General features: G+C 40.9%; 1 protein-coding gene across 1 annotated transcript in view; it reads left to right on the forward strand.

Annotated features, from left to right (window-relative positions):
- The window catches only part of LOC107655813 (neuronal acetylcholine receptor subunit alpha-7-like), a 68,091-nt gene that overhangs the window by 46,839 nt on the left and 6,842 nt on the right, over positions 1 to 14,410 (forward strand). Inside the window, exon 5 of the mRNA XM_016443400.1 lies at positions 9,225 to 9,304. Within this exon, the coding sequence (XP_016298886.1) occupies positions 9,225 to 9,304 (80 nt within the window). The remainder of the gene's footprint in view (positions 1 to 9,224; positions 9,305 to 14,410) is intronic.

Genomic DNA, 14,410 nt, shown 5'->3' on the forward strand with positions numbered 1-14,410 from the left:
GAAGCAAATAGAGATAAAATAGTAAAGGCATAAAAAATATTGGGCATTAAAAAACTCACTTCAAAATCTTTTCTTTTATGTCTAGAAAAAAGTATCTTTATTTTTCTCAGACAGAGAGAGATTAAGTATGTGCTAAATGAGTGTTAGCAGCTCCTATAATCAGATTTATTCTGTTTAGTAGTATAATAAATGATAGTCAAAATTTGTGTCAAGGACCATTCTGAAACAGTGCTACTTTTAGTGCTTACTTACTTTAGTGCTACTTTCAACGTGTTTAACCAGTCAGTGTCTGGTCTAGTTTGTTAACAGGTTTAATCTCCAGAAGAGTTGATCTACCATTTCATCATTGTGCCCTTTCATTGTGCAATTAATTATTAATTACCCAACACACTATTTATACTTATTTAACATATCCTACCTCTTGTTTTTTATTATATATATATATATATATATTTTTTTTTTTTTTACTCACCTTTATTTTATTTGTGTCACCAAGAAACATCTTGTGTGTAAACATACATCTGATTCTGAGTCTTCAACCTTAACAATGTAAAGTAAACTATTCTGATCCTCTTTATTTAGCTACATTGCTTTTAGTTTTATCTTATCCCATCTTTAATTCAATGTAAGTGGATTCTTTCTAATATATTACACACCTTTTTCTACTTGATCAGCAGATGTCCAGATCATTTTATAGAGGTGATTAGAACAAAGTTTACAGCAAACATATACCTTAAGTTGAATACCACTAGTAAAAGAAAAGAGAAAGGAGAAGAATACAGACAGAGAAGTTAGTGAGGTGAGAAGAGAATTACACACATCATTAAGCTGCTTACCCATAGATCATCAACTCCTGATGATGGCAATGTGACTCTTCTGAAAAGATACGAACAATGAAATAAAGAGTTCAAGAGAGACAACGTGAGTGAAATAATACAGAAAAACTCTACAATTTCAAACCCTTTATTCTGTCTAACTGTCTCAAAGAAATGTTATGCAGTGTCAGTGGTTGGATGAAAGTTTATGTGTCTTTAAGAGATTAATTTCAAGAGAGGACTGTTCAAAAATATGTGGGGAAATATCAGGGGTGGGTGCAATCCATTTTAAGTGTCTTTTCCTTTTAAACATACATGCTGTAGTCAGTGATAACATACTGTAGAAATCAAGGTGTTGTCATATTTGCTTCTTGTTTTATATTTTAGAACAATTTTTTCCCCCAAGAAATTATATTTTCCCTGAATTATTTACAAGAGCTGGTCAAGAGCTAGTGTTTGCTGACATGTTATAGTAGTCTGATATCATACGGAACAGACGGTGACTCTGAAATGTGTGCAAATATACTGTATATACACTACATACTGTAGATATTATATTACAGTTTTTCTCAATCATTTTGGCTCAGTTATGGAATGAGTTTTTTTTTCTCTCAACACAACAAGTTCAGATGTCTGAACAATTAGTTTCTTGTTCACATCAGATTTTAAATTTTTAATTTAAATTTAGATTTTAAAATTGTCTACAATTTGCACAATATCTAAATTCACATGGCTTGTTGATTAAAACTGATGAGTTGATTCTCACTGAAAATTGTAAAATTCATCACAACTTCTAAACATTCTTTAATCATGTGAGCCATTTTATGCAAAATTTTTCTCAATCATTTTGGCTCAATTATGGAATGAGTTTTTTTTTCTCTCAACACAACAAGTTCAGATGTCTCAACAATTAGTTTCTTGTTCACATCAGATTTTAAATTTTTAATTTAAATTTAGATTTTAAAATTGTCTACAATTTGCACAATATCTAAATTCACATGGCTTGTTGATTAAAACTGATGAGTTGATTCTCACTGAAAATTGTAAAATTCATCACAACTTCTAAACATTCTTTAATCATGTGAGCCATTTTATGCAAAATGATCCATTCAGTTATCAAAATCTGTCAGAGATGCGTGTATATTCCATAAATATCTGGAATGGAATGGTTGTAATGTCCAATAAGTTGGCAAATGGCTTGCTATTAGGGTTGCAAATGAGTGGAAGCTTTATAGAATTTTTGTAAACTTTCCAGGATTTTTTGGAAACTTTAGAAAACTTTTGTACATTTTTTAAAACTTTTGAAAATTTTTCAGTAAATTTGCTGGACATTTTCTGCCTCTTTGCAACCCTACTTGCCATTGTAATGAAATAGGAATCACAATCAATCAACAAAGTTTGGAAGCATAGGTTATATATGGAGTTTGCCCAGCACAAGCACTACCATTTTTGAACAAGGAGGAATGTCCCAACTCTAAACAGCAGCAGCTACAGCAGTACTATATACATACATTTAAATTTGTACGATACATTTATCTCTAGAAATGTGTTACATGTAAACTGAAATTTCCAGCAAACAGTTATGACAATTGCACTTAGAATTTTAAGAAAAATTGCCAAAGCAATTGAGAAAACCTGTAATGTATTGTGCATAGCAGTGTGCTGTACTTGCAGTGTAAATCCCAACATAAACACTCTCTCACTTCACACTTATCAGTAATATAAAACATGCTGTGAGTTCGCCGTGTTTGTGTGTGCTGAGAGAGGACAGATGTAGTGTTATGTATTATTTAGACAGAGCTGCTCAGAGGTCAGATTCACTTTCCCTACCACCACCCTCTTTTTATTTAATGGACTGCACTGATTACAAGACTTCCATCCCCCCCATCTCTTTCTTTTTTGTTCTTTCAAACATCATAGTCTTTTGTGTGTATTCTGCAGAAATGCATGATTACAAATATTTGCCTCAAATTCCAGTGATAAAGATGATCAGAGGTATTTTGCCTTCAGTTCCTCCTAATGTTTCTCTATTGACAGCCATTCTAAAATATCAGGGTATTCTGACAATCAATCAATCAATCAATCAATCAATCAATATTCCAAGCATCATTTCAACTGCTAATGTGTAATTTTATTATAGCAGATCTTTAAACCAGGGTGTCATTTTGTTTTGATGGGCCTATCACATCACAGAATAGTGTGTAAAGGGCTTAAGACTCTGTGTTCTTGGTGTTGTCTAAATAAGAGTATTAATCCAGGTTTATTATATTATTTGGATTGAGTACAATAATTAAAATGAGCTTTTCATTTTGTAGCAGAACTACAACTAGCAACATATTTTGTGCCAGATTTTGTGTGCAACACTCATTTATAGAGCAGACTGCAGCTGGATGATTTTATTAGTGACAAAAATGACTGTGCTTGAAAGACAATGTAATAAAACATTTGGTGAGTTACTAAAAATTAGGGCTGCACGATAAATCGCATGCGATATTTAACACGCATCCTACTAAAAATATTTCCCTAGTTTGCATCCTTAAAAGTGTAAAAAAAAAATCTGATAAGGATAAACAAATCTGGCTGGAAGAATATGCCAGATGATTTGTAAAATAATAAAAGAAACGTCTCGGTTAGGTATGGTAACCCTCGTTCCCTGAAGGAGGGAACGCCCAGGAGGATGCAACATCCTCTATAGGGTGGATGTTGAATGACTCAGTGAATCAACACTCTAGTTGAATGAGCTCGCAACCTGAATGGGCAGGGCACACCCTGTGCCTGATACGGCAGGGTGATGGCGTCCATTATCCAATGGGCCCATCGTCATCCGACGTGACGTCGAGAGTGACCGACTGAAAGGGAACTGCGGCATATGCATTTGCAATGTGTTTGGCAGGGTTCAAACCATTCAGAATTGTGCAGATTTCCTTTCAAAACCACTGATGGTACAACATTAATGAGACAAATGGTGAACATCTTGTGTGTTACAACTGGACTAACAAGTTGAATGGAAAGATTACCAGGTCCTCTTGTTTATATTCATTCATTCATTCATATATGAATTAATGAAAATCCAAATGCTTATTTTTGACTCGGACATCCTTCATAAATGTATCACACAACAACTAAAATACTGGAGAAACTGTGGAAAGGAGCTTTACAACATCTGCCATTCACAAGAAAACTGTTTGACTCAAGAAGCATGATGTGTAGAAGGAAGGAAATGTATGGAAGATTTAGATCTTCCAATTTAGTACAGTTATTAGTTATTATTCACTTAGTAAAGTGATGAGCATGTTCTTTTATTCATTACTGTATTGGTCTAGATTGGTCCCATGTGCTCTGCAAACAGTTTATTTACACCATATACCACCCTAACAATAACTTCATATTCTCGACAATCATTTGGTTTTAATTTAACACATTTGTCATGGACAATTAGAATTGCAACTAAATATGCCTGTATGATAGAGAGAAATGGGAGCTGTGTTTTGTGTCAGTGACTGACAGCAGTAATTTGCCTTCTCTATGGCCAGGCTTCATAAATCTGCATTATGCAAATGTATTTTGTCTAGCTTGACAGGTGTCACCTCTTCCTAAAGCTGCATTACACCAACTTACAAAGAGCTTTTAATCTACATCATCCGAATTCTGCCAGATCATGCACACCTTAAAATATCGCTCATGGCCACTCAGCCAATTACAATGATCCTCCTGGCAGAAGACAGTAGCTAAAGCATCATGCCATGTTAAGATGAATATATTAAGAGAACATCCAGAGATGCTGACTGTGCTATCTGACTCTGAGGATAAGTTGAAAGAGGATAAACCTCTAAAGACAAGACAGGATGCATTTAGCTAAAATATTTAATGAGGATGGATGTGGTGTGGTGCCAGTGGTGTATGGGACACCCCCGCAGCCCCCACGGAGCGTGGGACATTCTAGACAGGACATTCTAAAAGGCATTCACAAATCATACAGAATGTGTTTTTGTTTTGAAAAATGGGGAATTTGGAAAAAACGCAAGGTCTCTTTAAAAAAAAGAACGCTGTTTCTGGAACGCTGTGTCATGCTCGAGACACTGCAAAAGATGCGAAACGTGACTGCAAAGGTGGTGCAGTGGAGCGGAAAAGCGCGTGAAAAACTCAACGTGGTTTTAAAACAACAACCAAGGAAAATTTTCTCTCACATTTCACTTGTCATATACACTGTACTTCAACGACAATGGCAACGTAATTGAAGTAGATATTTTTACACTTAACGTGGCTAATACATTAAGACAGCGATATTAAAGGATCAAGAGCACAGAATATGAACGCAATGCACAAAGTTTTATGTTAAGCGTTTACCTCCCACTGTAAAAAGTGGTAACATGCAATTGTTATGTTAAAGAGATATTTCTACCTGTTCTTACCCTTAAATTTATTTTTGCCTCCACGTTCATAGACTAAATACTTTCCTGCAGGAATTTCAGCCTGACTAAAAAACGTTATTCAATAATAACCTAAAACGCATCAATGCAATGATAATTTAACCGCATAAATCAGTTGCCTAAATGGGGGAGACGGACTCAGTAATATGTTGCAGCAGGTGCACAATAAATTTTCATACATGACATCACAGTTGGTGGGAGGGGCCCCATCGCGTTCTTTTGTGGGGGCCTAAAAAAATTGTGTGGTATGCTACTGTGCTTTAAACGGGAGTTAAGCAATATAATGTAATTGTGCCAGACAGAAGCTAAAATAATAATGTATGATCATCCATTGGTTATATTTGTTTTAGAATAGATTGGATTACTTTAGAATAGATTGGATTAGTAACTTGGATGAATCAGATTATTTTGTATGTGTCTGCGGATTGCACAATGGAAAGTTGTCAACTTCATGCTATCTCTGAGAGGCAAGAGGATATTGTCAAAGAGACGCTTCTTTTCTTCAGCTACACAATGAACCACCTGTTGTCCACATTAACACTAAAACTGAATGTATGACGTCAGCTACTAACTGAAGAACATTCATTCTTTAAAACTGCTCTCAGTGAGATTTTAAATCAATGATTGAGAGAAGGAGATACAAGCAGCTGTAAGTGATTTAATTGACACTAGTGCCATGGAATTGCTGAAATGAAGATTCCAGTTTTATTATACACATATTAGGTTTTTGTTTTTTTTTCTTAAATACTGTATGTTGAACTATTTAGACATACTATTACACTTTATTTATCCAGGTGAATAATTAATGCCAAGTGTAAGTATTACTTGTTAAAAAAATGTCAACTATTGCTAATAATGGGTTAATTTAGCATAGTTTTGACTTGACTGCATGACTGATTAGCAATTGAGTTACTCTTTTACAGGCATGTAATGGATATTTTATGTTGAGCAAAAGCATCATTGTGAGCATGACAGGTGATTTGTATGGCAAACTGGTAATTTGCAGGCTGGTTCTTGTGCTAGTTGCTGTCAAAATAATTATTCTGTCATTATGTGAGATATCTTTTTTTTTACCATGGCTGTTAGCCAGGCAGCCCCCTTTCAGTTTGGCAGATTGTAATCTGCCAAACCACCATTAAAAAAAAGGGACAGTTTTCTGAGAATGGAAAGGATTAGGGACATTATTACCTTGGCAATGCTGCTGAAAGGTCATCTTTGATGTTTGACAGCAAAGAGCAGTGACAGTTAAAATCTCACGGTATGGAACTTTGAATGGGATTTTGTCCTCTATGACTCTGAAAAAAAGAAATGTTTTAAGATTGAAAGGAATGTCATGGGAGCATATCACAAATGGGCATTACTTTTTGGGGACATTGCTGTGACTGGCATCTTGTTTATTTTACATAATGGTATTTGTGGTTTTAGCTCAAAGCCCAATATTAAAACAGTGTGTAGAAAGAGTAATATCCAAAAAGTATTCAGTGCTAATCAGTACTGTATTGAAAATGATGAAAAAACAGCCCTGGTTAAGGTTCTTAAGGTTCTTAACGATCTTCTCTGACCTTCTGTTAGACCTCAGCTCAGCTTTTGACACTGTTTGTCATGAGGTACTCCTCTCACGGCTTTCAGCAACTGGAATTACTGGCACAGCCCTTGAATGGTTTTCTTCCTATTTAACCGGGAGGCAACAATTTGTTATAAACCAGAAACACAAATCATCTACCAAATCCATCAGCTCTGGTGTACCTCAAGGTTCTGTGTTGGGCCCTCTCCTCTTTATCATTTATATGCTACCAATTGGACAAATAATTAAACGCTATGGGTTTAACTTCCACTGTTACGCAGATGGCATTCAAATTTATTTTAGCACACCTTCCACCTCAGTGTTTCCTCCGCCTGCATTAACTAATTGCATCAAGGAACTCAAGTTATGGCTGGAGGCAAATTACCTTAAATTTAACTCTGATAAAACTGAGGTAATTTTGATTGGCTCTAAAGCTGTAGTATCTAAGCTCTCTGGTCAACTGATGGATCTGGATGGTGATCTGATTATGCCCTCCACTAAAGTTCGCAATCTTGGTGTTCTCATTGATTCCACTCTTTCATTCAATGATCACATTGGTAAAGTAGTAAAGACAGCTTTTTTCCACCTGCGTAATCTCTCAGGCAGCAGGATGCTGAAACTGTTATACATGCCTTCATCACATCTCAACTAGATTACTGTAATTCACTTCTTTATGGCCTGTCAGCTAATAATATCAAACAACTACAATATGTTCAAAACTCTGCAGCTCGCTTGATTACCCACACAAGAAAGAGCGATCACAATACCCCAATCACCTTCATTGGCTTCCGGTTTCTTTGCGCATAAACTACAAGATACTAATTCTCACTTATAAAGCTCTCCATAACCTACACATTTATCTGACTTACTTCTGCCTTGTGTTCCTGCCCGCTCATTACGATCTTCTAGTGAGGGATTGTTAGTCACCCCTAAGTTTCGTCTGGTGACTATGGGATCTAGAGCTTTCAGTGTTGTGGCTCCCAGATTGTGGAATGCTCTTCCCCAAAACATCCGTCAAGCATCCTCCCTTCTCTCCTTCAAAAACCTCTTAAAAACACATTTTTTCTCCGAGTATTACTCTTCAGCTCTCAGTCTGTAATTTGTACCCTGTTATGGATGTTTATCTACATTCTCATGTATCTCTAATCTAACTTTGTAAGTGGTCTCTGTATATTACTCTCAGCTCTTGCTATGTGTTCTGTCTTCTGGTTTTGATGTTTATCTGTTTCTGTTCCTTAAACCTGACTTGTAAAGTGACCTTGGGTATTGGAAAGGCGCTATATAAATAAAAATAAAAATAAAAATAATAATAATTATTATTATTAAAATCATTCATTTTCATTAATTGAAAATAAAATAAAATATTTTAAACTTAAACTTATTTTGGTTATAGGGCAACATTTCTAATTTTCATTTAACTTGAAATACTAAAATGACTAAAATTAAAATAGATATAAATTCAAGCTAAATAAAAATATATAAAAACTAAAATCAAAATGAAGTGAAAATATATAAATCAAATTTAATTAAAAGTATTAATAAATACTATCGTATCTGAAAGCTGAATTCTCTAATTTCAAGCAAACCTATGCTGACACGTGCTGACTTTGTAAATATGATGCCACATAGTGCTTATAATTTCATAATGTGTAACATGCATATTGCATGACATGCATATTTCAGCATTTTTGTTTTAGCATCCATAGTACCTGAAGTCAGAGTACAATTTTACACATAAAAACACAGTAGTGTACTGGACATATATACATGATGCATATTTGTGTGCTCCCATGTTACACCCCCACATCCCACTCACATACACACATGTACAACCTACACCACCTCTGTCCAAATACTAATTAAATGACTAATGTGCCAAATAAAAGGTCACAATGTGTATAATTACTATGACATATTTAAAACCATATTGTGTACCTCCTACATACTAATAAGTCCTAAATGTCACTGAGGATTTATGACATTATTTTACAAAGGTATTATCAAATGCATCTGTCCCTGCTAAGATTTTACCTGAATTTCATTTCTTAATCATATTGCTGATGGTGCTTTGGTGTATGATTAATTATGAATAGGTTTTTGAATAATACAACTGCTGGACTGCCTCCTTGTAACTACAATGTCAATTGCATTAGACATTTTAATCAACAGAATATTATTCTTGTGGGAGGTAGGAGAAACATAAAAGAACAAGGACACATATATTATTCTGCAGAGAGCTACTGGGATAGAAATTATTTTAAGTTGCATCATGACCGATCACATAGTATGAAGACAATAACTAGTATTTGATTGTCCCATGTGTGCTAGTTTATGCAGATTACAGGGCAGCAAACATTTGAGGAATGCAGTTACAAAAATATTCTGAGTAAACTTTGTTCTGTTCTTTCTCTGCAGTGCTGATGAGAGATTTGATGCCACCTTCCATACAAACGTCCTGGTTAATGCATCAGGTTCCTGTCAGTACATACCACCAGGTACAAATTATTCTTACCACTATATCAACCACACAAATATGTTTTATAAATAAAAATGTTAAATATATTTCTTTAGCAGTGTTTCATTCTGTACATGAGCAATATCACACACAATATCACACCTACAGCCAAATCATAGCCATGTTGATACAGAGCGATATCACGCGGCTATGAGTGTGAAATTGCATTCATACAACAGTTTGATGGCACAAATGTGTAAATAAATAAGAAACAACAACAGAGTGTCTTAAAAAAACGTCTCGGTTACGTATGTAATCCTTGTTCCCTGATGGCGGGAACGGAGACGTTATGTCGTGACGGGACATTAGGGGTCTTACTTGTGTTACGTTCCGTGTTTATTTATATAATATTGTTGGTTGTTACGTGCTGCTGTGTGCTTTTTCTCTGTCTCTGTGTTACTGCTGCTCAACCAGGTGCGGAGGAGAGTGAAGTGATCACTCGCACCTGCCGCTCGTTACTGTGCAGAGGCTGCAAGCTCAAAAGCTCTTCAACATGCCGACCACAGTGAAGCTCGACTTCCAGAGTGCTGTACCTCTTGCCTGCCCTGTGTTGCTCTTATAGTTGTCAGAGATTGATACTGTGTAAAACTTACTCAAGTTACAGCTTATTGTAGTCTTCCTAAGAAGTAATTGGCGTTGTTGTTGTGCTACGTGTTTTCTCCGTGTTGGAAGCCATAGGGAGGTGGGTGCCATTTTGTTTCTGTGAATCTTTTTCTCTTGTTTTTGCTTAGTTAGGGAGTTAGGGTACTTTTCTGTTGTTAATTTTCTTTTGTTTTATCAGTTTAGAGAGTTTTACTCCTTAACTAGTTAGAGGGTCCTTTTGTTTGTTGTTTTGGCCTTTCCCCCTCCTGAAGCCTATTTTGCTTCCTATTATACTTTGTCCTTTGGAAATCTTGTAAATAAAATACTTGATTTTTGGAACTTAACGTGTCTGTTGTGCTGGGCAGGGGACTGGTACTCACTCACCCCAACCAAATTTATGTTTACTTTTCCCTGTTACCCCCTTACCCTAGACCCTTACATCTGGGACGTAACAATACTACTATTATTTATACTCTTATAGTTGTCAGCGATTGATACTGTGTAAAACTTACTCAAATTACGGCTTATTGTAGCCTTCCTAAGAAGTAATTGGCGTTGTTGTTGCACTACGTGTTTTCTCTGTGTTGGAAGCCGTAGGGAGGTGGGTGCCATTTTGTTTCTGTTAATCTTTTTCTCTTGTTTTTGCTTAGTTAGGGAGTTAGGGTACTTTTCTGTTGTTAATTTTCTTCTGTTTTGTCAGTTTAGACAGTTTTACTCCTTAACTAGTTAGAGGGTCCTTTTGTTTGTTGTTTTGGCCTTTCCCCCTCCTGAAGCCTATTTTGCTTCCTATTATACTTTGTCCTTTGGAAATCTTGTAAATAAAATACTTGATTTTTGGAACTTAACGTGTCTGTTGTGCTGGGCAGGGGACTGTTACTCACTCACCCCAACCAAATTTATGTTTACTTTTCCCTGTTACCCCCTTACCCTAGACCCTTACACCTGGGACGTAACACTTGGGAGCCCGAATCCTCTCTGATTAAGAGGAAATGGCAATGAAATTTGGCTAGTGGATTCTGCATGCTGAGCCACTCCCCGTGCACACGGGTATAAATAGGCGACAGGTGCATCCACTCATCAGGTTTTATGCTGAGGAGCCGAGAACTTGTCCCTGGCAACCAGCGATGGTTCGAGGTACATAACGTCTCCGTTCCCTCCATCAGGGAACAAGGGTTACGTACATAACCGAGACGTTCCCTATCTGTCGTCACTTCGAGTTATGTCGTGACTCGACATTAGGGGTCCATGGAAAGTGCCACAACCTGAACCCCGTCACAACCCTATGGCATTTAAAATGTTGACAAGCAGCCGCATGTCAGACAAATGCTACGCAAAGGTCGTAACCTTCCCACCGCCCCAGCACAAATCCGCTGACCTTGGTACCCGCAGGGACCATAGGTGAGTATATCGCTGCTGGTGATAGCCAAGCCGCTGTTCCTTTCACCACAGAAATTTCTTAACAGAAGGGCGCATTCATTCTTTCAATGAAAGACTGCTTCAAGTCTTTCCTATTTGTTGTTACAGCTTGGCAGTAACAATGGGGAAGCGAGCCTTCCAGAGAAGGGCGCTATGGAGGCCACTTCAATGAAAGATTGCTTCAAGTCTTTCCTATTTGTTGCTGCAGCTTGGCAGTAATGATGGGGAAGTGAGCCTTCCAGAGAAGGGCACTACGGAGGCCACATCCTACCCGTAGGGAGGTATCATGTGGAGACACTGATATGGACTGACCCAGGCCTGGGGCAGCACTACATATGGAATGGGACTCTGAGGCAGGTCCTACCTGAGAGTAGGAATGGAACGACTGCCAGCAGAGCCTGAAAGAATGGTCTGTCAAAGGGAAGACACAGGTTCACAGAGAGGGAAACCTTACCGTGGAAGAGTACACATATGGGATCACCCGAAGGGAATCAAGCCATATGGACACCTAGCCCAGTACAGGGGCTGACCGGAGACCCGGGCAAGCTAACACCAATACTGGGCCTGGCGTCAGACTGCTCCGCCCAGTATGACTGCCGGGGGTGCTGGAGGATACTCCACCAGGTGTCAGTGCATCTGTGCCGAGGGGGGCCTCAGTCAGGAGTAATACAGCTGGCAGTGGCAGGACTCATGGGAGGCAAACAGGTCTACCTGAGCTCCCCGAATCGACTCCAAATCAGCCAGATCGTCTCGGGATGGAGTTGCCATTCTCCGGGGAACGTGAGCTGGTGAGAGCGCATCGGCTGCACGATAGAGCTCCCCCGGGATGTGGATGGCACGCAGCGACTTGGGCCACGTCTGACTCCAGAGGAGGAGATGGCAGGTGAGTTGTGACATGTGACGTGATCGTAGACAACCCTGCCAGTTGATGTACGAAACGGTCGCAGTGTTGTCCGTGCGGACCAACACGTGCTTGCCAAGCAGCAGCGGCCGGAACCACCGCAAGGCTAATAGCACTGTCAGCAACTCGGGGCAGTTGATGTGCCAAAGCAGTTGAGGCCCTGTCCAGAACCCCGAGGCTGCCTGCCCGTTGCATGTAGCACACCAGCCCTCACTGGAGGCATCCGTCGTGACAATGACATGCCGAGACACTTGTTCTAAGGGCACTCTGGCCCGTAGAAAGACAAAGTCCGTCCAGGGGCTGAATGAGCGGCAACACGTCGGCGTGATGGTCACGTGAACTGTACTGCGGCGCTACGCCCATCTCGAGACTCGGGAGTGTAACCAGTGCTGAAGTGGTCTCATATGCAGCAATCCGAGCGGCGTGACTGCGGCTACGGATGCCATATGCCCTAGGAGCCTCTGAAAGTGTTTCAGTGGTTCCAACGTCCTGCCTCTGAAGGAACTCAGGCAGTTCAGCATGGACTGGGCACGCTCGTTGTGAGACGCGCCGTCATACTCACCAACTCTAACTCCATACTGAGAAAAGAGATTCTCTGCCCGGGGAAGAGCTTGCCCTTTTCCCAGTTGACCCGAAGCCCCAAATGGCTGAGGTTCAACTGTTCCCGCGAGCTGGCCATGCTCGAGATTGTGGATCCTGATGCCCACTTCCCGTAACGGGGCAAGGGCATGGGGGGGTGGGGCTGTTAATGCCCTAAGGGGAGGACCTTGACAGCCATGCCCGACCCTCGAACACAAACCGTAGGAACGGCCTGTGTCGAGGAAGAATCGAGACATTAAGTCAACGTCCTTCAGGTCGACCGCTGCAAACCAAGCCTCGACATAGCCTCAGCATGAGGCGGAGCAAGCACAGGAGGGCGCCCTCGGCGACGGGCAGGCTGAGGTGTGGCCCGCGGCGGAACGGTGGCAGGTGGAGGATCACGCCGGGGCAGGATGTGCTGGATAGCCTCAGTCTGCCTTTGTACTGCCGAGAACTACTGGCGGAGTCCTCGACAGTGTCGCCAAATAGCCCAGCCTGGGAGATGGGAGCATCAAGAAAGCGCACTTTATCGACGCCACTCATCTCAGCAAGGCTGAACCATAGATGGAACTCTTGGACCACTAACGTGGACATCGCCTTCTCGAGGGACCACGCCGTGACTTTCGTCACCCGGGGTGCGAAGTCAGTCACCGAGCGCAGTTCCTGCATCAACCTTGTGTCGGTACTACGCTCGTGCATTCGTTTTAGTGCCTTGGCTTGGTGTACATGCAGGATAGCCATGGCATGCAGGGCAGAGGCGGCTTGTCCCGCAGGACTGCAAGCTTTGGCGGTGAGCTGCCGTCAGCTTACAGGCTTTGGACGGGAGACGAGGATGATTCCTCCAAGTGGCGGTATTTTGCAGGCACAGGTGCACCGCAACCGCACTCTCAATCTGGGGAATGTCAACGTGCCCCCTAGCCGCCCCGCCATCGAGGGTAGTGAGGATGGAGGAGGCAGACGAGTGGCTTCTGGCCGAAAAGGGGCTGTCCACAACTTCATCAGCTCCTCATGTACCTCCGGGAAGAAAGGAAACAGGGCAGGGCGTGGTCACGAGCCACGGCCCATGCCGAGGAACCAATCAGGGCTCGTGACTGGGAGCTGTGCATGCTTCCAGCCCAATGCTCACGGTGGCCCAGGAAAGCATGGCCGTCAACTCTGGGTCCGATTCGGCGGTGGCGACAACACCTGAGGGGGACAGCCCCGCCGAATCTTCATCCTCAGAGGACGATAGCCCATCCCCGATGCTGCTATCGACATCTGATCCTCTATCGGCGCGCCGAATGAAACGCTGGGCACGCCGTCAGACGGCACAGCAGAATCACTGGGGAGCCACACAGAACAGCTGCACTAGCCGATGGTTCTCTGCTCGTGGCAGAGAAGCCAGCGTGGGTAGTGACAGAAGGAGCCCCTCCCATCCCCGTGAGGAGAGAGAGGCCCGATCGCAGCACTGCCATGGTTACACGCTCACAGTGAATGCATAAACCATCCACAAACGCAGCTTCAGTGAGCTGGATGCCCAGACACTGAAGACAACGATCGTGGCTGTCGACAGAGGATAGGAAACAACCGCAACCAAGAGGACACAGACGGAACGGCGTCTTTAAAAAG

The sequence above is a fragment of the Sinocyclocheilus anshuiensis genome, unplaced genomic scaffold (genome assembly GCF_001515605.1).
Source record: "Sinocyclocheilus anshuiensis isolate Anshui unplaced genomic scaffold, SAMN03320099.WGS_v1.1 scaffold85, whole genome shotgun sequence".
Taxonomy (NCBI): Eukaryota; Metazoa; Chordata; class Actinopteri; order Cypriniformes; family Cyprinidae; genus Sinocyclocheilus; species Sinocyclocheilus anshuiensis.